At 37.1% G+C, this 24,136-nt stretch overlaps 2 protein-coding genes across 4 annotated transcripts; one reads left to right on the top strand and one right to left on the bottom strand.

The window, feature by feature from the left end:
* The first annotated feature begins 29 nt into the window (after window positions 1-29).
* Window positions 30-5,737, top strand: LOC121748601 (DEAD-box ATP-dependent RNA helicase 37-like). 3 transcript variants are annotated; one of them, XM_042143068.1, is made up of 8 exons: window positions 30-59; window positions 170-253; window positions 673-1,459; window positions 1,572-1,655; window positions 2,694-2,936; window positions 3,356-3,523; window positions 4,417-4,530; window positions 5,150-5,737. In XM_042143068.1, exons 3-8 carry the CDS (start codon window positions 707-709, stop codon window positions 5,615-5,617), a joined length of 1,830 nt encoding a protein of 609 aa, XP_041999002.1. In that variant the 5' UTR covers window positions 30-59; window positions 170-253; window positions 673-706; the 3' UTR covers window positions 5,618-5,737. The 3 variants fall into 3 exon arrangements, with proteins under 3 accessions (XP_041999002.1, XP_041999000.1, XP_041999003.1); XM_042143066.1 differs by lacking the exon at window positions 30-59 and having other exon boundaries at window positions 97-253; XM_042143069.1 differs by lacking the exon at window positions 30-59 and having other exon boundaries at window positions 110-253; window positions 693-1,459.
* Window positions 5,738-6,378: 641 nt separating this feature from the next.
* Window positions 6,379-14,520, bottom strand: LOC121748229. The gene is made up of 8 exons (XM_042142459.1): window positions 14,012-14,520; window positions 13,081-13,437; window positions 12,748-13,007; window positions 11,437-11,578; window positions 9,315-9,686; window positions 9,070-9,201; window positions 8,699-8,827; window positions 6,379-8,587 (listed from the first exon to the last, which is right to left on the bottom strand). Exons 1-8 carry the CDS (start codon window positions 14,243-14,245, stop codon window positions 6,512-6,514), a joined length of 3,702 nt encoding a protein of 1,233 aa, XP_041998393.1. The 5' UTR covers window positions 14,246-14,520; the 3' UTR covers window positions 6,379-6,511.
* Window positions 14,521-24,136: the final 9,616 nt, after the last annotated feature.

Raw genomic sequence — 24,136 nt, forward strand, 5'->3', positions numbered from 1 at the left:
TACCCCACCCACGTTTTTGTTTACCAAATGAAGTGAAAGTTGAAAAGTAGAAGAAACGGGTAAGAGTGAAAATATGTTGTAATAAAAATCCGATTATTATGTTGAATTGTCCCATTTTGAGCTCCTAAATTTTCTCCACGATTTCTTTTAATTTATTGCTATTTGGTAGCTAGGGTTTTCCATAATTCTGGTGTCACCGTCTATCTGCTAAACAAATTATTCCAAACCCAAATCTTTTGCTGATCTATCTCAGGTACTTCCTCTATTTTCACGCACTTTGATGTGTGCTGAGTTTTCCCTAAATCATGCATTCTTTTTGTAGCTTTATGCTTCTGCATTCCGCATAAGCAATCCAAGTTTTTCGAGTTTTTGAGAATTCTTCTTATTTGTGCGTGTGAGGGGAGAGAAAGGAACTCGATTTTTGTTTAATTTGCTGTCCGTGCATTTTTTTCAGCTTGCTCGATCTCATTAACTTTTGTTTTGCTTGCATTTACGAAGTGGTGAGCTGTTTTTGTTTTTGTGTTGATTTCTCAATCATCTTAATTTACATCGGGGAGAATTGAGTTTAAAAATTTCGATGTGTGAGGTTGATTTGGTTGTAATAAGACTGAGCTTTTAGAATGTGATACCGGAAAGTTGGGATTTTTATTTACTTAGTTTTTTTTGTATTAGCTGGGAACATATTTTTGCAGAATTGCTGGGAAAAATGAGGTCTTCATGGGCAGATGCTGTTGAGAACTCAGCTGGTGGATCTTTGGACAATGCTGGGACAAGTGGTGGGAATGAACGACCATCTGCTGCAGCTAGGTCTGCTTATGTTCCACCACACCTTAGGAACAGACCTCCAGCGTCCGAGCCACCTGCTCCATCTGTTGGTGGGCCGCAGTCTTTTAACGATAGGCCTGGTTCTGGTGGACCCACTAGTGGATCCCGGTGGGGTGGTAGCAGGACTGAGTATGGAAGACAAGGGTATGGTGGTGGGGGTCGTGGAAGTGGGGGTTGGGGAGGGAGAGGGGGTTGGGGTGGCAGGGATAGGGAGGTCAATCCCTTTGGTAATGATGATGCGGATGCTGACGCAGATCCTGCTTTTAATGAGCAGGAGAATTCTGGCATTAACTTTGATGCCTATGAGGATATCCCTGTTGAGACGAGTGGGGGTAACGTGCCGCCACCTGTGAATACATTTGCGGAGATTGATTTGGGGGATGCACTTAATTTGAACATTCGCAGGTGTAAATACGTTAAACCAACTCCTGTTCAGCGACATGCAATACCCATTTCGCTAGCTGGACGGGATTTAATGGCTTGTGCTCAGACAGGGTCTGGCAAGACAGCTGCTTTTTGCTTCCCAATTATATCTGGTATTATTAAGGGAAACTTCCCCCAGAGACCACGTGGAGTTCGTACTGTTTTTCCTCTTGCTCTTATCCTCTCACCTACAAGAGAACTCTCGGTGCAGGTTGGCATCTTTATTGAAATATTGTTGTTTTTGTGTTTGTTACTTTTATATATATTCTTTGAACTTCTAGATGAGAAGGAATGTTGATGGCTGTGTTGCATTTAAACTGCAGATACACGAGGAAGCTAGAAAGTTTTCATATCAAACGGGTGTTAGAGTAGTTGTTGCTTATGGTGGAGCACCAATAAATCAGCAGGTTTGTAAATATAATTTCTTATTGTTGATTAAAACGTTTCCTTTCTTTCCCAGGGAAAAAAGTTGCATGTTGTGAATGCATGATAGGTTAATAATTCATGTCACGTGCTTACTTAAAAAAAATTAATTTCACATGCTAGGATGAAATATGGGAACATATAGATTGCTCGAGTGATTTTGTGGTTTGCCTTTTTCTTGAGCTTCATGATGTGATTTTACTTGTGCAATTATACTACGAATTAACAAATTTTGAAGTAAGACACATTTCAACTATCTTCATCCGCACACACATGTGTGCACCCATTTTCATTTTGTCTTATTAGGCTGGTGATTCATTCATTCATTTGAGACCATCCCCATATTTAACCACTGTCAACCATTTTTCTTAAAACAAAGTCATCAAAAAGACAGAGTGAGCCACCAGACTCTGACCTTTGCTCTGAGATTTTTCTTGCCAGCCAATTAAGATTTGAGGCATAACAAAGATCCCTAAATCAAAGCGTGGACCGTTTAAATTTTCACATGAGCACACTCTTTCATGATTTTGTTTTAGGCTTATAAATGACAGTCTACTACACTGACCAAAATCTAGCCTCGTTTAATTTTTGTCGGATTTGGTTCCAAAATCTATATATGAGGGGGATGCGTTGTGCAGCATGCATGTATTGCTGTCTTATTATACATAAAACACAGAGTACTATATATTCCATTTCGGCTATCCCTTAAATAAAAATCTATAAACTCATGAAAATATATGACATGCCACGGTGTATAAGAGAAACTTGTATATGTATTTCACGTTCTCCCTGGGACACTTGCATCCAACTTTTGTTATACTCATGATTTAAGATGTACAAAAAATTGCTGATTTGTTTTGGGTTCAAATGTTCTCTAGATGTTGTAAAGATTTGTCCCTTATAATTTAGTAAAACGCGAGGTTTCCTTTCATGGTAGATGTCCTATTACTTGCTCTCAGCTTCAATATCTTTGCTACAATTGTTACAACATAAAGGTGACCCAAAGTAATTCATTTGTCTAGCTACGTGAACTTGAGAGGGGAGTAGACATTCTGGTTGCAACTCCTGGGAGATTGGTTGATTTGCTCGAGAGAGCCAAAGTTTCTTTACAAATGATAAGATACTTGGCTCTTGACGAGGCAGACAGAATGCTGGATATGGGTTTCGAGCCTCAGATCAGAAAGATAGTGGAGCAGATGGATATGCCACCACCTGGTGAAAGACAAACAATGCTATTTAGTGCAACCTTTCCAAAAGAGATCCAGGTCAAAGTCGTAACTCGTAAACCAATCTTATATTGTGTAGTGTTCACTTGATTCTTGCTACTTTCCACCTAATTGTCTATGAAATTATCTGCAAAGCACAAGCATTAAAGATTTGATTTTTTTTTAATAAAAAGAATCACAAGCTAGGAAATTCTTGACGCCAATTGGTTATCCAGTAACAGATTTCGAATTTACCATTGATTCTTGCAACAAGGATCCATGTCGAATTCTGTTTCTGACTTGGTCAATGATAAGTGATGAAAAAAGAGACCTTGAGCATCATTTTGGGCTTATGTACCAAGTGCATATATAACAATTTATTTGATAGGCTACTAATTTGTGAATGGCGACTATGACATTGGGTTTTCTTCCAATTACATGTGATATTCTCAAATTTCTTCTTAATGTTTGGAATGCAGAGAATGGCATCAGATTTCCTTTCAAATTACATATTTTTGGCAGTTGGAAGGGTTGGTTCTAGTACAGACTTAATTGTTCAGCGAGTTGAATATGTTCATGAGAATGATAAGAGAAGCCATTTGATGGATCTTATTCATGCACAAAGAGCAAATGGAGTTCAAGGGAAGGTATGCTTTTCTAGTGAATAGTGAATACATAGTATAATATTTACTCCTTTTAGATCTTTTGTTTTTTTAATTCTACATCTGATCAAAGTATTACATTGTTAATGTAGATTATCAACAAGAAGAGTTTTAAGTGCAAATTGGAAAACTTATTTTGGCCCTTAAATATTCAATTTTTTGAAGTAGGGGTTATGCATACAGATGGAGTCCTAAACTTCATTTGTACTCTCATCTTTTACTTTTATTTGTTGAATTAGGTTCAGGCGCACTGATTTGTATAAATTATAGGCTATAACCAGGTGATTTAGACTACAGTCTACAAGTTAATAAAAGAACCATTGGCCAAAAATAGGACTAATTTTCCTATGCAAGTTGCTAATATTCAAATCAATGAAGACACGGATGGCTGTGTGTCATTGGCTGGAATCAAATCTCTAAAATCTCATTATTTGCATACACATGGTTTACCTAGTATACACTAGATAATTCTACCTTCAAAATTCCCACAAATGTATGGACCGTACAACACAACACTAGAACATGAATGAATTAGATTTTGTGACCCCCAAATTTCATCATGAACATGTTGCAAATGGGACATGCGATGCATTGTTTCGAGTCTAGGCGACTGCGGATGATATATCTTAGTAAGTGTGCTCTTCCCCATGTCCATAACAAGAAATTACCTAAAGTTATATGGTAACACTGCCAATACTAAGTATGCAACTTTCAACTTTCCCCATAAATAGCTGCAGTTCCATATCTGGTATGCCACTGCATTTGGTTACTAAGGATCTTCATATTTTCCCCATGATATACCAGCATATATTCGTAAATCACTTTTTTACTAAAATCCTCTGTTGATAATAACATTTCTGTTTCCTGGTGTTTGACAGCACGCTCTTACTTTAGTATTTGTGGAGACAAAAAAAGGTGCTGATTCTTTGGAACACTGGTTATGTATGAACGGATTTCCTGCTACTACAATTCATGGAGATAGAACGCAACAGGTCAGAAAATAATGTAGTTTAGAATACTCATTACATCTCTTTCTATCGTGGTTTTTTACTTCTGAGTTCATGGGAATAGTTTGATTATACTTGACTTGATATTTTGAAAATTCTGTATATCTACTTGGCAGTGATCGAGCTGATTTCTTTTGCCTTCCTTTGGAGATTCTGATGGACCTAGTCCATTTTCTGTGCAATTAGTCATTAGATTTTTAATCACCAACTTTTTATGTTATTCACTACTTTGTGGCTGCGAGATTTTTGTGAGGTGATTCTCAGTGTTCTGTTTTAAAATTTTCACTGCAAGCAACTAAGATATACCGCACCTTAACTCAACATGATGTTATGAAGTTGGAGAAGGCACACCTTGATGTATAGTGTCGTGGACTTCGAAAGCTGCTATATCTGATACCAGAAACCTAACTATATCCAGTGTTCACAATTTTCATTGAGCACATGTACTTTGCTCTTCTATGTTGTATGTTCTTAGCTCTTAGCCCCGAGAGTCACTTCAGCAGTTCAGCTACAACTGCAGCTGGATCCTCAGATATTCACTATTTCTCTCTCTCCACCATACCAACCCATTTGTTTCACTACATTGTTTAATTTGTGATTTCAGGAGCGAGAGACGGCATTAAGATCATTCAAGAGCGGAAATACGCCAATACTAGTCGCAACTGATGTGGCAGCTCGCGGTCTTGATATCCCGCATGTTGCGCATGTTATCAACTTCGACCTTCCTAATGACATTGATGACTATGTTCACCGCATCGGGCGTACAGGTCGTGCTGGCAAATCAGGACTGGCGACAGCATTCTTCAATGAGAACAACATGTCATTGGCAAAATCGCTAGCTGAGTTGATGAAGGAAGCGAATCAGGAGGTGCCCGATTGGTTGACTCGGTTTGCAGGCCGGGCTTCATTTGGAAACAAAGGTAGACGCGGAGGTGGGCGCTTTGGAGGTCGTGATTTTAGAAGAGATTCTTCTTACAATAGAGGCAACAACAGCGGCGACTACCATGAAGGAGGAGGCAGTGGCTATGGTGGCGGTGGCTATGGCGGAGGATACCCCAGTGCCTGGGATTAGTGCTTTTAACTGTATGCTTAAATATTATGATGATGAAAGAGTACATATGTTTCTGAGTCAAATTTGATGATTATGATATGATTCCTCAATGATAAACAAAAATCACTCTTTTTGACCTTATTTGCCTTTTCATAACTACTGACTTGTGTAATCCATATTGGGATTACGGCAGAGATTTTATATGCCGAGTTCGAGTACATACTTGTTCACTGTTTAAATGCAAATGTTGGTGGGAGTTGAATCTGTATTGATGTATCTTGTTTCTTGCTTGTATAAGCAAGATTTGATCTTTTTTTTACTGAATTCATAAATTCTTGAAGATCTTAATCACTCTGTTATACAAGTGAAGGCAAATCCTTCTCGTGGTTCTTCACCAACCAATAGGTTGGAGGATCGTCTAACCTAGTTAGATTAAAGCTATATACTCCCTTCGTTACTTGTTAATTTAGTAACTTCTTTTTTAACACTCTTTGAAAAAATGAAAATGGAGAAAATGTCAAATAAGAAAGACAATAATTTTACTTTTTCTCCATTTTAACCACTACTATTTATTACTCTCATTTTCGTAAGATGGAGTGCAATAAAGAAGTGATTCAATTAACAAGGAATGATCGGAGTACATATACTCTTTAAGGCATTTCATTTTTGACAAACATATAATGCCAATGGCACAAACACATCTTCATCTAAAAAACATCAATGTGCCAGGAATCGGTAACATACACTAGTACTACTCGGGAAAAGACATTGGAACAAGCAAATAAAAACAATCAATGTATAATGTAATAAAAAAACCCTAAAATTTTGCAGGGAAGGATTATTGTTTACACAGCACTCAAAACTCAAACCTCCATCACCCACTCAGGTTTCCTTGTATCACAAAACCACAACAAATTAAAAAATAGGAAACTTTATGCCATTACTGGCAGCAAACAAATTGTATTCTTCTATGGACTCTTTTGTATTGCAGGAATGAGGACTCTTTTCCGACAAATCACACCCTTGTCCTCCTTCCAAAGTGACAGCTTCCCCAGGTTTGAATCCTACAGGGCCACCAAAATGGAAGAGAGAGAAATCATCATTCCCCTTCTCACACTTGCTATCCTCTGCAACTGTTGAATCTGTACTGTGATCCTTTGAACTGACTACATTAGCTGCACTGGGGAAGAGAGGCATATGAACATGAGTGATCAGTGGTGGAGGGAGATGCTGTAAGCCCCCATACTGCATCAACTGTGCATTTGTCTTCAATTCATATCCGAACCCATTGGCATATAAGTAATGGTTGGGGTAGTGAAAGGACGTAAATCCATTAGTAGGACCGGCTGGCCATGAAACCGGAGCTTGATGGTAATAAGCCATTGTTGTGGCCTGATAGGTGAGATACTGTATGCTCTGATTCTGCATCATAGTGGGAAGCACACTTTGAGACTGAATATCTATACCTGCATTTGCTTTCACATTCTCACAATATGTGGCTGCTTCTGCAGGCAAACTGCTCAATGAAGCTAGTTCCTGGCTGTTTGCTCTTGTTGTCATTCGATCATCCACAACTTTGTGACACTCGCAAAAACTACTTTCAAGACAATGCAACATATCTCTTCCCTCAGAGGTTTGGCTAGACTCTTTTGAATCTGATGTGGACGTTGATTCCAGATTTTGGCAGTTTGAGGAGTCACCTTCACTTAGGCATGAAGAGCAGCTGTCAGAGTTGGAAGATCTGCTTAGCAATGACCCTACTGTCCTGAGTGGAGTTTTAGCCATGAAACTTAATTCGCCATCCTCTGCTTCTTCCACCTTTATGTAATTCTCTGCCTTTTCAATTGAACGATATCCATTATCCCTGTCTCTGCAAGTACCATTTCCAGACTTTGCCAAGTCCCCCAGTTCATTGTCCTCGCTATTAGTTTCGATTGAAAAAATTGTTGATTCACCAGAAATAGCAGTACCAGATGATTCAGGAACTCGATCAGACTCAGTAGTTTCAACTTTGGGCTTAAAGGCAACATCAGTTCCTGAGTTGCTTTGAGCACGTTTTTTTTGTGAATTGGAAGGTTCCCAGACTTTCTTTCTAACAGGTAAGTTACCACAGTTGGCGTTGGACTTAACTCGCCCATTAAACTCACGTGCACACTCAGCTTGAGTGCAGTCCTCTCGATAATATGATTTTGAAATATCAAATGATGACTCCAAGTTCTTCACATATTTAGGCTCTCCAGTTGATCTTAACATATGTGACTCATGCCTTGCTCGATAGTCGTTAGGATGGTTACAACTACAATCTTGGTAATCGCATCTGCCACCTTCTCTGTTATTGGTACACTGATGTTTTTCACTCAACTTTGGACCATTTCTTGGGTTGAACTTTGCAGCATTCGTTCTTAACGGCTTATTGAAGCAATGATTGGTCCTTGTAGATTCAAAGCGATTAGCATGAAATCTTGATTCATACTTGCCAGTAGTGACTTCACTCTCTGATATTGCTGCACCCTTTCTCCTATCGGACCACTTTGAGGTGAAATCCTGCTCGATATCTTTATGTAACCTAGGTGTCCTGCGAGAATACCTATAGTGATTATAAGGAAAAGAGTTGTTTAAATCTCTGGTGTTGCCTGATTCCTCTTCCAAAATGTCTTCATGGCGATTTTCCATATTTGGAGAACTGTAACCCATCAAAAATTGGCCATCTTGAATATCTTGGGACAAAGGACTGGGTTGGGGGGTATCTGCCCCTGTTTCCATCTCACAATCATCGGTGCTCCCACTATTAACACTCTCATCAGCGCAAAATTCTGCCTCATCTCGAGTATCAAGAACCACAGCATTTGTATTCGATTCAGTACATCTGTTTTCTTTCTCCCTTAACCTTTCTTTCCTGCGCAGCTTTTTTCCCCTTTCTTTTGTTCTCCTACGCTCCCTGCGCTCTTCATCTTCACGCTTCTCCTTTTCTTCTTCTTCAAGTAGTTTCATCTGTAAATACAGATTTGAATGGGAAAAGTGAGAGTCAGTCCAAGTTCAGGAAAAAATAGTATTGAAGTAGATTGATAGCTGCCCCTGACTAAATATTACACATGAAAGCACCTGTTTTTCTAATGTGATGATTTCTTTGCACGCCACATGCACGCGTTCTTCCAGCAATTTCAAAGCAAGACAGACAAAAATACTGCGTGCATTTTGTCGGGCAGTTCCCTCCCTAAAAGCCTTCTCAACCTGCAGGAACATCTGTCAAGTTAAGAAACTTCATAGTGCTAATAAGTAATAACAAACCTATTCACTAAAAAAAATCAAACTTTCGTGTTCCCTAACAATACAACTTGGGACTTGTGCAAGTTAAGGTAGTTCCCTAAGATTTCAAATGATCATTCGTGTTGGAAACCAGAAATAATTCCTAACTACATGTAAATTTCAAAACATAAATTTGAAGGAATGAGATATAAACATAATAAACATGCCTGTTCCTTGAAGATGACAATTGCAGCATCTAGGAGAAATTCTCGAGCAAGTTCAGGACTCTTTGCATGTTTCTGGGGACGAGAGCACTCGCCATCAAACTCATTTCCATCTGTATCCATGGATTCATCATCCTGAAAATAACATAGGTATTAATCATAATATCAGGGATTAAATAGGCTTAATAGAAAAGGACTAATTATGGAGAAGAAAACATAAAGCAAATTCTTCTTTTCAACAAGCTTACCTCTTCTTCCTCGGCATCCTCTGCATGCTCAAGGAATCTTCTGATATCTTCCTCTATTATAATTGTTACATATCCATCACCAACAGCTAGTTTGCAATGAACACATAGTTGCCCTCGCAATGCATGAGCTTTCACACACAGTTCATTGTATCGCCCATCCATTTTCCAAGCCCTCAGAGTTATGTAGCAAGCACCCAGACCACTTAGATCAAGACCATTCACTTGATCCCTTACATTCAGCCCAACATTTTTAAAATCCAAGATGTCAGATTTTCCTTCACCAGTTCCAACAGCCCATTCAAAGTGTTGATACGTTCCACAAGCATCTAAAAATGTTTGATGCCAATCAACTCGAACTGTATCATGAGAAACCTGAGAAATTGAAGTACAAGATGCATCATTATTCCAGTAATATTGTGTTAGAGGAAGTCTCCTGAATTCTAGAACATTATCTTTAGTTATTACTCCCTCCGTCTGCAATTAAATGGCTCAATTTGCCATTTTCGTCAGTCTGTGAAAATTTTTCTCATTTACTTGAAATTTTTTCTCATTTACTTTTTACTACTTCTCATAATGGACCCACATTCCACTAACTTTATCCCACTCACATTTTATTCCTACCTCCGTCTCAAAATAGGAGTCACATTTGACGTGTGCACAGGTTTTAAGAAATGTAAGGAATAGTGGGTTGGAAAAGTTAGTGGAATATGAGGCCCACTTTCTTTTATATTGGTTTTATAATAAAATGTGAGTGAAGAGAGTTAGTGGAATGTGAGACCTACTTACTATTTATGGTAAAAGTGAAATGTGACTCTTATTTAGGGGTGGGTCGATACGATATATCGTATCGAAAACGTTGTATCGTATATCGTATCGAAATATCGATATGAAAGAATTTCATATCGTTATCGTATCGAAAGTTTCGATATATCGAATTTCGATATATCGAACTTTCGATATGGAGGATATCTATATCGTTATCGTATCGATATTTCGATATATCGTACCGAAATTCGATATATCGAAAATATCGATATATATCGTATATTCGATATAAAACGATATATCGCGATATAAGGAAATTCATATCGTTATCGTATCGAAAACTTACGATACGGTATCGTTTCGTATCGAAAATTACGATATATCGAAAATCCGATAATTTTTCAATATTTTTCAATACGATACGAGCGATATATCATTTTTTCGATATTTTTCTCCAGCCCTACTCTTATTATGGGAAGGAAATGGAAAAATGTGACTATTATTGTGGGACGGAGCTAGTATAAAACTAATATTCCCTCCAACCTAAAAAAATAGACTAATTTTACCTTTTTAGGCCGTCCCCCAAAATTAGACCAAGTTTAAATATGAAAAGTTTTCAACAAATAATAATCATACACAGAGCCTTGTTTATCGGTATTTGTTTAGAGATAGATTTTATTTGATTTATGAATCTTTATTAAGTTAGGAGCCTTATTCAAAGTAGGAGTCTGTTATTAGTTATAGTAAATAACTTCTCAATGGAAGGTAGTTTAGCCGTAGGGCCTCGAAGGAGGATTATCTTTGTTTTTTTTCCTAAGTTTATGCTCTGTTAGTTCTCGTTTAGTGTCTGACTGCCTATTCTCTATCAATTAATGCAGTGACTCCTGCCTTGAGGACAAGGCTGTTTCAACAACAGAGTAAGTGTAAGAGGACTTTTAGTTATTATTTATCAGTTGTTGATAAGTCTTGTTTATCGGTAATGACTAATGAATTAGAGATAGATATTATAGAGTTAGAGTTGATTTAGGAGTCTTTATTTAGTCAGGAGCCTTAATCAAAGTATGAGTTTGCTGTAGTTATATAAAGAGCTCGTCAGTGGAAGTGTTATATGTCTTGGAAAATAGTTTAGGACAGTAGTAGCGTAGGACCTCGTTAGAGGATTCTTTGATTCAGATTTATATTTTAGTTTGTTCCTTAATTCCTTTGGTTCGATGTTTCTGTTCTTCCGCTTCTTCTCCAGCTGGCTGTTTCATTCATTTTTGCTCAAATGCATTCATCCACCGCCTTATCTCTATCATATTGTAGGACCAGGATATCATATTTCCAAAAGAATGACTAGATAATCCAGATTGTGCACCTCGCATTGGAAGATGGAATCAGCTACACAAAACCAGCTGGTACAGCGAGGATCCTTTCTCATACGCTTCAGCTCTTTCAGCTCCTTAAATTCGCATATCACATTTCTTCGACAATCTCTACAAAACCTTTTGCTGTCAAACCTGCAAACAAGGGATTTAGAAGTTTCTTTGCATTGAACTCAAATTGGATTGTCCTTGAACGAACATCGAATAAGAACTTCATTGACCTATTTCAAAGGATTTAACTCATAAGTTGCACAAACTTTTCAAGTATAAGGTAGATTGTACTATGTTTTAATGCTAAATTATATACATATCACATTAATTTGTTGTAAAAGTACAACAAATTCACTATTCCCTGTAATTCTGAAGATGACTACGGCAAATTTTAATCATGAGACAACTTTTTGATAGAAATGAAACTTCTTAACACCAATTTTTATATATAGGCTGAATCATATCAAGTAGCAATGATTTAGGAAATTTACTTCAGTAGTGTGATGATAGTACAATGCCTTGCTAAGTGGAAACCCAAACTAACTTCCAGTACTATAAGTTTGATAATGAAAAAGGTTGGAGCTAGGATATTTGCTGTCAAGCATCACATCTCCAACTAATATTTTGGTTGGAGTGTTGGACATTGAGTTGGATAAAATAAGACTACATCTTATACGAGAATCTGTACCATACCTTTAATTTAGGCTGATCATATGACACCCTAAGTTGATCTTTAAATTATTCTTTGAATGTTCTGGACTACCAAAAAGAATGGGTTAGCCTAGCTCTAAAGATCTTTATATTGTGCTAAGTGTAGCCAATTCATGAAGATCAATATATATTTATGAATAACCATTATAACATTTCTACTCCAGAAGCTGTATGCCACATCCTTGTCCAATGGAGACAAAGTATTAAATGGGAAACTGAAAACTAGAATAACACAATGTTTAGCAGAAAAAATTACTCCATCTGTCCGCCATAAGCGAGGCGGTTCTTTAGGGCACAAGATTTAGAAAGTAATGTTTAAGAAGTTAAGTGGAGAGAGAATAAAGTAAGAGAGAGAATAAAATAGAGAAGTGAAGAAAGAACAAAGTAAGAGAGAAGAAAAATATTATTTTTTGCCAAAAAAGGAAACGAATCAGTTTAGATGGGACGTCCCTAAAAGGAATACGAATCGCTTTTGATGGGATAGAGGAAACATATAATTACAGCATGAACACAGATTGGTGTCTTTACATTTGTTTGAACCTGTTAAAGTCATTGAAGGGGCAGTGAGTGGTGAACTAACAAGGAAAAAGAGGGAGGCACACCTATACATGAGTCTTTCAAGAAAGTCCTCTTCTTTCATCCTTAGAAGAGATTGCTGAGTCTCCTCTCCCAGGGCTGACCAAAAGTCGACCAATGTCACTACTGATAACCTAGCAGTGTGAAGAGCACAAGTTTCTCTTGTTCCATGCCCTCTACCATATCCTGTCATTCCTTGGCTTATCCATCTCCGGAAACCTCCTCCGCATGCATCAGGATAGAGCAAATTACGTTCTCTTTCCCTTGCACGTGCACTATCAAATACCTGATTCATATTAAAGGGAGTTAACCTAAGGTTTGCACAAAAGAAGACAAAACTACGTAGAGTTGACACTTACATTTTGGAGACCCTTCAAAGACTTTGAGTGAAGGTAACAGTCCAACAGCGTCAAAGTACCTTCCCTGGCAGTGGTTAATCCACCCCACGGATGTATAGACGGATCTATCATGTTATCTTGGCACTCATTGTCAATACACAAGTTGCCACAGTTCTGATTGTTTGTGGCTCGCCCATTGTAATGGCGCGTTACATCTTGCTGCAGAGACTTTCCATACATAACAATCTGTAAAGAAACTTCAAGAAGCAACCCGTTGCATCTAGGGCAGTACATGTTTTTACGAGCATGCTCAAATATTGTCTGTTTGTCAATCCTCATAAGTTTATGCCGAGCTTGTGTTGACAGCGCAGACCAAAACTGTATGAAACATAGAAAAAGAGAGGAAGAAGCTCAGATGACTGCGACATAAAATCTCATCTAAGGGCTTAAGAATAAGATGAGACACGAATGAAACAAGGAAATATCTGGCCTAAATGAAATATAGAAGGCTATACACGTGGAATTTGAGCATGAGAAATATAACCTAAATGGCATTACTTGAAAGAGCGCATGATCAAGCAACATACTAGGTCATTTGCATTAGTCACAATGCAACAAATGCATAAAAAAACACTATCAAACTTTTTTAAGTTTCAAGTTACCCACCAAAATCAGTACAACACAGTGGTATCAAGTAAGCATAAGCTCAACAACTTCTTTTCCCCCAAAAATAATTCAAACATAGAACAAAAGCAAGGAAAATTTGGAATTTACATCCATATAGCATTGTCAGCGTCACTCAATTTTCAACTTCTAGTATTCCAATTCAACCCTACAACCTTCCAAACAAATATATAAACCGAACTCACCCCATTCCATCAACAAAAACTGTCAAACACACACTACACCTTAATTCTTATCAAACTGACATGTAAATTAGCTGATAACATACTTTTTGCAGCTGATTGTAGCTAATATCATCACGATGCTGGGACCAGAATCCATTGGCGGAGACCGACGATCCATTAAAGGAGTGACCATTCCCTACCACTGAATTGTGATAAGCAGTCGGATTAGAATCGCCGCAAACATTAATCTTCTGCGCTATCCCGGGCATTCTGTCTCCTAATCTCGATTCCTTGTCCAAAAAGTCCTCCTCTCCCGGAGCCAGATCCCCTCCAAGCATCCAGATCAATTGACAAAAGCATAAATTACAGCGGCCGTAGAGACCGATACGCAAATGAAGTCTGTATCAGTAGAGAAGCTATGTAAACGACGTATCCATACACAATTAACGCATCTCTGTCTTCCTGATTGAGAAATGCAATGAAATTGATTATCAGACGATGAATTTCAATCGACCGAGATTGAGAATTAGGAAATTATTGAGCGGAGAGGGGTTTTCGGTGACGAGATTTGGTAATGTGTAATGTAGATTCGAAGAGGGTAGGAAGAACGAGAAAATTCGATGGTCTAGACAAACTTACCTATGGTGAGTCAGGTGACCTTAAGGTCACGGGTTCAAACCATCGCTGAAAAATTATTGACCTTAATCGTAAGTCCGATCGAGTAAAATTAGTCGAATTCCGCCAAAGATGGGTCGGTACACTTGTGGTTAAATAAAAAAAAATTGTGAAACATATTTTCACTTTATAAATTTGTCAATTTTTTTTCTCATGCTACGTCGACATTTTATCCTTGAAGGGGTTGGCAGCGGAAGCGTGCACGATATCCGATCACATAAATTTGATCTATTTAACAGATTATTTAGACAAATTCTATTCGCGTAATTATCACATGTATCATGCTCATAACTTGAATTAAAACATGCTTTAGCATATAAAATCCCTAAAACATACTCACTACAGAATTAGCCAATTTACCTCGTTGATTCAATCAAGAATCGATGATGGCTTGCTCCGTCTCCACGTGAAGATCTTCAGTGCTCGACCTCTGATCTTCTGACTGGTGTCCCGGACTGTATACTGATATTTGTGTGGGCAAATCTCACCAGAATACTAGGACTCGAATAATGAAGACAGAACTCAGCTCACGGAGGGAGCAATTTTCGAATGCTCTCTCTTTCTAGAGGGGGACGAAAATTCTAGCAATAATAATTATGTTTTCTTTCTCCTTTATTCTCCTATTTATATTAAGTCACATATTGGGCCCAATCAGGGATCTAAGGAAGAATTTGGACATGGTCTCACCCAATTAGCTTTTTACTAATTAAATTAAACCCACAATTTAATATAAGCTTATATTGGAATATTACAAGCAGCCACTACAGAAGTAATATTGCACTGCCTTTCCAAATCCGAAATTACAAGTATTCCGGGTTTCCTTTTATTTGTTTAATTCATTTATCGCGTTTAAGATAGAAACATCCATTAATTAATTAATGTCTACTATGGACTTAATTAATGAACATATTTTATTCTCCAAGAGTGGACTTAGCAAGAAACTCTTATTTATTATTCATAGAGTAATTAAACTCCAACTAGTTAGGTTCTGAATAATAAAACCTTGTTTCGAGCTCCTCTTGTGGATGTTATCAAACGAGACTCTCTTCGCGCACGATTCAACATAATAGCAATCCTAGCACCGCTAGATAATGATCACCACTACCCAATATACCTGGATCGTTGGGTGACGAAAAACTCGCACATTTGGTAAGTCAAAGTAGTAGATACTCAATATCGTATGCTCAATGCTAACGTACATTGATTAAGAAATTAATTATCAAGACCTCGTCTTTCAGTAGATAGCATAAAGACTCGTCTTGTTGTTAGATCCATTCAGTGCTATACCACACCAACGTCATCATATTTCAATAAGGCTTAGAAATAATCGGACTGACATTGCAACCTTTCACGATAGGTAGTCTAGGTCTATCTGGGTTGTGAAATTCTTATTTTTTTTTTTGTTCAGAACTGACCGCGTACCTTAAATTGAGCGCAACCCACAACCGGTCTACTAGAACAAAGATTTAGACTTATACATTTAAATATGCAATAAACATCCATTAAATGTAAAACATAACAACATTATGACAAAAATAATCTGTTGCATTCATTGGAAAATAATTATTAGAGTTTTACAGTATTCAATCACTCGAAAGGTGATTTCTAGTATACAAACCCTAACAATCTCCCACTTATACTCAAAACAGCTTTCGAGTATACAAAACAGTGTGCACACGTCAAATTTCTCCCACTTATACTGAATGCGAGTTGAGGTCTTGAATGAGTCGAACTCCCATCCCTTCAACGTGGCCCTCGAACGGTTTTACCGCCAATGCCTTTGTAAAAGGATCTGCCAGGTTGTTCTCTGATGCAATCTTGACCACTTGTATGTCTCCTCTCTGCACTATATCCCTTATGATATGATACTTCTGCTCTATGTGTTTGCTCGCTTTGTAAGCTCTCGGTTCCTTCGAATTTGCCACAGCACCAGAATTGTCATAATAAACCGTGATGCTCTTGGGCAGATTCGTAACCACGCCTAAATCCATAAGGAAGTTCTTGAACCATACTGCCTCCTTTGCAGCCTCCGAAGCGGCCACATACTCGGCTTCCATGGTCGAGTCCGTGATGCATTTCTGCTTCACACTCTTCCAAATTACGGCTTCACCTCCTAAGGTGAACACATATCCTGAAGTAGATTTTCTCGAGTCCTGATCAGCTTGAAAGTCTGAGTCAGTATATCCCAAAGGACAAAGCTGGACTGCATTGTAAACTAGAGCATAGTCCTTAGTCCGTTTAAGGTACTTGAGTATGTTCTTTACGGAAGTCCAGTGTCCTTAGCCCGGATTCGACTGATATCTTGCCACCATGCCAACAGCAAAGCAAATATCAGGCCTCGTACAAAGCATAGCATACATGAGACTTCCAACCGCTGAAGCATATGGAATCCTTCTCATTGCTTGTATCTCAGACGGCGTTTTGGGGCACATCTCTTGAGATAGATGGATGCCATGTCTAAAAGGTAAGAAACCTTTCTTGGCGTCCTGCATGCTAAAGCGACTAAGTACTGTTTCGATGTAAGGTTCTTGAGATAAACACAACATCTTCTTTTCTCGATTCCTAAGAACCTTGATCCTGAGGATGTGTCCCGCGTCTCCCATATCCTTCATCTCGAACTGGTTTGACAACCATGTTCGTACTGATGACAACATCTTTTTATTGTTTCCAATTAGAAGAATGTCATCTACATATAAAACTAAGAACACTATATTCCCCTTTTCAACCTTCTTGTACACACAACTTTCACTTGGGCATTTTTCGATTCCAAACTTGCGAACAGTTTGATCGAAACATTGGTTCCTTGATCTTGATGCTTGCTTAAGGCCATAAATGGCCTTCTTAAGCTTCCAAACCATGTGTTCCTTGCCCTTTATGGCATAACCTTCGGGTTGTTCCATGTAGATGGTCTCCTCAAGACCGCCGTTTAGAAACACAGTCTTAACGTCCATCTGCCATACATTCCAATCCATATAAGCTGCTATAGACAATAGTATCCGGATCGATTTGAGCATGACCACTGGGGAGAAAGTCTCGTCGTAATCGACACCTTCCTTTTGGGTATACCCCTTAGCCACTAGTCTTGCCTTGAAGACTTTAACTCGTCCATCGGCTCCACGTTTACGTTTATATATCCACTTGCTCCCAATGACAGTACAACCTTCGGGTAGGACGGACAAATCGTAGACGTCTTTGTTTATCATAGATTGTAGTTCTGAATCCATTGCTTTCACCTATTCGCAATGATCGACATCTGCTTGCGCTTCCGCAAAGTTCCAGGGATCTAATACATTGCTGTCTGAGGAGTGATCCATAGATTCCCCCAAACCAATGTATCTTTCGGGCTCATGTGAGACCCTCCCACTGCGGCGCAGCACTACAATTCTTGGAATAGAAGTTGAAGTTTTTGGAATTGTTTGTACACTTGGTACTCGTTCTTGGTTAATGGAATTTGTGACAGAAGTTAGCTCATCAAGAGCCATTTCACTGCTGGGTTTATGATTCATTACATAGTCTTCCTCTAAGAATGTGGCGTGAGTGCTCACAATAACTTTCTTATTTCGAAGACTAAAGAATTCATAAGCTTTCGTTCCTCTGGGGTACCCTATAAACAAACATACCTCCGTCCTTGATCCTAGCTTAGTTGGATCTTTTTCCAATACATGAGCAGGGCAACCCCAAATCTTGAGATGTGTTAGATTGGGCTTGCGCCCAGTCCACAACTCATAAGGAGTAGTAGGTACGGATTTTGAAGGTAAATTGTCTAAAATATGGCTTGCAGAAAGCAATGCATGTCCCCAAAACGAAGTAGGTAGCCGTGCATAACTCATCATCGATCGGACCATGTTCAATAAGGTCATGTTCCTTCTTTCAGGCACGCCGTTCTGCTGGGGCGTGCCCGGCGCAGTCAGTTGGGATTCAATTCTCGACTCCGACAAGTAGTCCAAAAACTCAGCACTGAGGTACTCGCCTCCACGATCAGATCGTAGGCTTTTGATACTCTTACCATGATACTTCTCCACAAGAGTCTTAAAGTCCTTGAACTTATCAAAAAACTCTGACTTGCGGCGCATCAAATAGACGTATCCAATTTTTGAGAAGTCATTAATAAATGTGATGAAGTATCGAAAACCACCTCTTGCCTCATTAGACATTGGACCACATACATCGGAATGAACGAGCTCAAGTACTTCCTTGGCCCTATTGCCCTTAGCCTGAAAATGCCTCTTGATCATCTTACCTTCTAAGCATTACTCACACTTATGAAAAGGTTCCTCCTCTAGATCTTTAATAAGATCTTGTTGAACAAGAGAATGGATCCTCCTTTCATTGGCATGACCAAGTCTAAAGTGCCATAAGTATGTTTCGTTCATTGAACTTGAAGGTTCCTTTCGTTTCTTTGAAATTTACGATGTTGTATTGAGGTCTGATTTGCGATTATTAAACTGTGTAGATGTGATTGTGTACAGATTGTTTTCCATGATACCACGACAGATATAAGAACCATCTTTCTTAATAACGCAATTGTCATTAAAAGAAATCGAATATCCATCAAAAACTAATTTAGAAACTGAAATTAAATTTCTTCTACAAGAAGGTATCAACAAAACATTCTTCAAAATAAAAAATCTATCACTACTAAAACGCAAATAAATATCTCCCACTGCTACGGTCGCCACTTTTGTAGCGTCGCCTAGCTGGACCTCGATCTCACGATCACGTAGCCGTCTTGTCACCTGCATTAAGTCAGGATCAAAACAAATATGATCAGTGGCTCTAGTGTGAATAACCCAAGTGCAAGTAGACTTCGAAGCCAAACATGACTCGACTACTAAAGCTTGGTGCATACATGTAGCCTTGCCCTTTTTAGGACAATCTGGCTTCCAATGCCCCTTCTCTCCGCACTTGAAACACTTCCCCGTGGGCTTCTTGTTTGCCCTCTTCTTTTTCTTTCCCTTAGCTATCTTGGCCGGTCCTGAGTTCGGTGCCTGCCTTTTTCCTGCGCTAGGCTTGAAGCCAGAGGAACGAGGCGCCGAAGTCATCATGGCCGCCTTAGCCTGGACCATAAGGTCCTCTGCCGATTGAAGTTCAGTCAACAGCTCAGCCAAGGTGTAGTTCCTTTTGTTCATCTCGAAGTTGAGCTTGAACTGCTGGAAGCTAGGGGGAAGACTTTGAAGGATAATAGTCACCTGGGACTTTGAAAATATCATTTTAGGTCCGTGAACTTTGAGTTAGTATCATTTGAGGTACTTTTTACTATTTCCAAGTTTTTTTGGACGAAAATACCCTCAATACCTTAAAGTGTATATATTTTTAATAAATTTATCATATACTCATAATTTTTTATAAATATTTTTACAATATATTTTTGACAATTTTTCTAAATATAATTTGACCTTAAATATTATCACTTAATTTTGTGACATGCCAGTAAAATTGCTTCTTCAATTTTTTATATTAATTTTTTTAAATTGAATAAAGAACTTTTCTTTAATAATAAAAAATTGAATAAAGATCTTTTCTTGCATGTCACAAAATTAAATGATAATATTGAAGGTCAAATTATATTTAGAAAATTTGTCAAAAATATATTGTAAAGATATTTATAAAAAGATCTTTATTCAATTTTTTATTATTAAAGAAAGTTCTTTATTCAATTTTTTTAAAAAGTTAATATAAAAAATTAAAGAAGCAATTTTACTTGCATGTCACAAAAGTAAGTGATAATATTTAGAAAATTTATCAAAAATATATTGTAAAGATATTTATAAAAAAATATGAGTATATGATAAATTTATTAAAAATATATACATTTTAAGGTATTGAGGGTATTTTCGTCCAAAAAAACTTGGAAATAGTAAAAAGTACCTCAAATGATACTAACTCAAAGTTCACGGACCTAAAATGATATTTTCAAAGTTCACGGACCTAAAATGATACTTTGGCAAAGTTCGTGCACAAAAAATGATGTTCCCTCTTTATATTAAGTCACATATTGGACCCAGTCAGGGATCTAAGGAAGAATTTGGACATGGTCTCACCCAATTAGCTTTTTACTAATTAAATTGAACCCACAATTTAATATAAGCTTATATTGGAATATTACAAGCAGCCACTACAAAAGTAATATTGCACTGCCTTTCCAAATCCGAAATTACAAGTATTCCGGGTTTCCTTTTATTTGTTTAATTCATTTCCCGCGCTTAAGATAGAAACATCCATTAACTAATTTATGTCTGCTATGGACTTAATTAATTAACATATTTTTTTCTCTAAGATGGGACTTAGCAAGAAACTCTTATTTATTATTCATAGAGTAATTAAACTCCAACTAGCTAGGTTCCGAATAATAAAACCTTGTTTCGAGCTCCTCTTGTGGATGTTATCAAACGAGACTCTCCTCGTGCACGATTCAACATAATAGCAATCCTAGCACCGCTAGATAATGATCACCACTACCCAATATACCTGGATCGTTGGGTGACGAAAAACCCGCACATTTGGTAAGTCAAAGTAGAAGATACTCAATATCGTATGCTCAATGCTAACGTACATTGATTAAGAAATTAATTATCAAGACCTCGTCTTTCAGTAGATAGCATAAAGACTCGTCTTGTTGTTAGATCCATTCAGTGCTATACCACACCAACGTCATCATATTTCAATAAGGCTTAGAAATAATCGGACTGACATTGCAACCTTTCACGATAGGTAGTCTAGGTCTATCTGGATTGTGAAATTCTTATTTTTTTTTGTTCAGAACTGACCGCGTACCTTAAATTGAGCGCAGCCCACAACCGGTCTACTAGAACAAAGACTTAGACTTATGTTATGTTCGCTTATACATTTAAATATGCAATAAACATCCATTAAATGTAAAACATAACAACATTATGACAAAAATAATCTGTTGCATTCATTGGAAAATAATTATTAGAGTTTTACAGTATTCAATCACTCGAAAGGTGATTTCTAGTATACAAACCCTAACAATCCTCCAACCTAAACATATGCAATAGCGCCCTAATGCAACTATCTCATTTTTCACGTCACCACTATTTTTTTATTTCTTGTAATTTTTGTTACGTTATCAAAATACCGAAAAAATACAACGAGAAATAAACTTAAAAAAGTACATATACACTTCAATGGTTACATGCCCAAATTTCTTCAATCATATCGCGTTGGAGGCAATCCTGGACTTCTTCCCTCGGGTAGTAACAAATGCACGAAGAATCGCATTGTAGTCGTGAGGTAAACCTCGATGTTGGGGCTCGTGAGCCACACTAGAGCTTGGTCAAGTGTTTTCATCACCCCAATCGGCGACTTCTCCCTCTCATCCTCAGCCATCACAATTTATGTCGACAATGTCTTGATGATCTCCAAAATCCTCTAGAAATCCTTTCAACCATATGACTTCCTTGACAACTCCTGTCATCGCCATGCACTTTGCCTCTGTAATGAAAAGAGCTGGGAGTGAGCAAAACAAACCGAAAACCAAATATTCGATTTGAACCAAACCAAAATATAAAATTCAGTTCGATTTTCTTTTTCAGTTTTTCGGTTCGGTTCGATTTAAACTTTTGGCTAATTTTGGTACGGATCGGGAAAAAAAATCCGAAAATCCAAAAAAACGAATTTCTTTTTAATATTATACTTCCTCCGTCCCGGCTAAGATGATACATTTCTAAGTCGGCATTAGATTTTAGAGTATCCCTGCATCCATGCTCTTGCCAAAGAGCATGTATGTGGGCCCGGACCCACTTTTATTTATTTTTTACTCCATGCTCTTACGCAAGAGCACAATACCCACATCCATGCTCTTTCGCAAGAGCATGCTTAAGGGTCCCACATTTCTATTATTCAATTTAAATAAAAAACATTTCCACAGTATTAAAATGCATTAAAAATACCTGAACTACTATTACAAATAACAAAAATAAAATAAAAATAAAAATAAAAATTACATAATTAAAATCCTAATTTTTTTTAAAGGAGGATCAACGATGGTTCCCCATATACCCCCGAAGTGACTCGGACCCCCGGCCTAACGGTCGGAGGTGAAGTGTAAGTATTAAACGGAGAGAGAAAAAAAGTTGAATATTTTAATTGGAAAGGAAAAAATAGTTGAATGTATTAATTGGAGAAAGAAAGTTTCTAAAAATATAAATGTGTCAACTTATTTGGGACAAACTAAAAAGAACAGTGTTTTATCTTAGCTAAGACAGAGGATGTATTACACCTAAAAATAAACTTTATTTGTGTTGATTTATATTAACAAATGTAATAACATTTAGATTTATAAAGACATTAATTGTTTGTATATGTGAATTGGTTGATATGATATATTTTTTGTGTTAATTATTGAAAATTAATTTTTGAATTTTTGAATTTTTTGGATATATTTATGAGATTTCATTTTTTTCGGTTCAGTTAGGTTTATATAGTTCGGATTTTGAATCAGTTTTTCAAATAATTCGGCATGCTCTTTATTTTCACAAAATTTCTATTTTTTGGTTAGGTTCGGTTTGAGCAACGAAAATGATTTGTTTTTAATATGCCGAGTTCGAGTACATACTTATTCACTACTTAAATGCACGTGTTGGTAGTTATTGCTGAATTTCAATATGTATTGGTGGGGGAGTGTTATATTGCTAACTCAATATTTAATTGCTAACTACAATTAAATAATAGTCATTAGATATTCAAATCAAGGGCCTAGATCATCAGCCTTGGAATGTCAATAAGATCAATAAAAACGTATTAAGGTCAATTTACAACAAATTAGTTGTAACTAACTTTTGAAAAATATATCTAAACTTTAAATGATTATAACTATCTCAATTTAAATTATTTTTTCACACAACATCTATCAAATTAAAGATAATTTAATAAGGATTCCAACGAAATCTCAATTGCATATGTTTCGAGAACAAAATCTGAATTTTTTTTAATGAATTTTCGTATTTTTTGTCAAGCAGATAATGTCAATATAACTACCAAAATACGTCAACTTAATACATGTAAATCTCAATATGAAACTGTATTGACATATTCAAAACATTGGTGTTTATATATTCAATTTATTGTGTTGACATTTTGATCTGAAACCCTAAATTTATAGTTTTTAACATTAAAAAAATAAAAAACTAATTTACATGTGGCAATTTATAGACCATTAGATCTTTCAAATCCCATGATGTTAAATTAGATGTAGTTAGCAATTAAGGGGTGAGTTAGCAATTGATCACACCAATATCTATTGGTGTATCTTGTTTATTGCTTGTATAAGCAAGATTTGAACTATTTTTACAGAATTTAATTCATGAAGATTATTATTTAGGGCGACAAAGTATAAATTGCACATATTAAATTAAATAAACACTGTTCTTGCACAATAGATTGTTTTATCACCATGTTTAGACAAGAAAGAAGGCATTTCATTTTAGACTAACACATCATGCCAATGGCAGAAACATATCTTCATCCAAAAAACCTCAAAGTGTTGGGAACTGGTAAAACATACTCCTAGTACTACTTCCTCAGAAAAATGA

Source organism: Salvia splendens, chromosome 9, assembly GCF_004379255.2.
Source record: "Salvia splendens isolate huo1 chromosome 9, SspV2, whole genome shotgun sequence".
NCBI lineage: Eukaryota > Viridiplantae > Streptophyta > Magnoliopsida > Lamiales > Lamiaceae > Salvia > Salvia splendens.

Bases quoted from the DNA above. Each gene is read 5' to 3' on its own strand.
- LOC121748601 (XM_042143068.1), top strand. From the start codon at position 707: ATGAGGTCTTCATGGGCAGATGCTGTTGAGAACTCAGCTGGTGGATCT. The intron at 1,460-1,571 runs GTTGGCATCTTT...TTTAAACTGCAG, and splicing joins CAAGAGAACTCTCGGTGCAG to ATACACGAGGAAGCTAGAAA. The intron at 4,531-5,149 runs GTCAGAAAATAA...TTGTGATTTCAG, and splicing joins ATGGAGATAGAACGCAACAG to GAGCGAGAGACGGCATTAAG.
- LOC121748229 (XM_042142459.1), bottom strand. From the start codon at position 14,245: ATGCTTGGAGGGGATCTGGCTCCGGGAGAGGAGGACTTTTTGGACAAG. The intron at 8,828-9,069 runs GCATGTTTATTA...ATGTTCCTGCAG, and splicing joins TTGTCATCTTCAAGGAACAG to GTTGAGAAGGCTTTTAGGGA. The intron at 8,588-8,698 runs GTGCTTTCATGT...CTGTATTTACAG, and splicing joins TCATCACATTAGAAAAACAG to ATGAAACTACTTGAAGAAGA.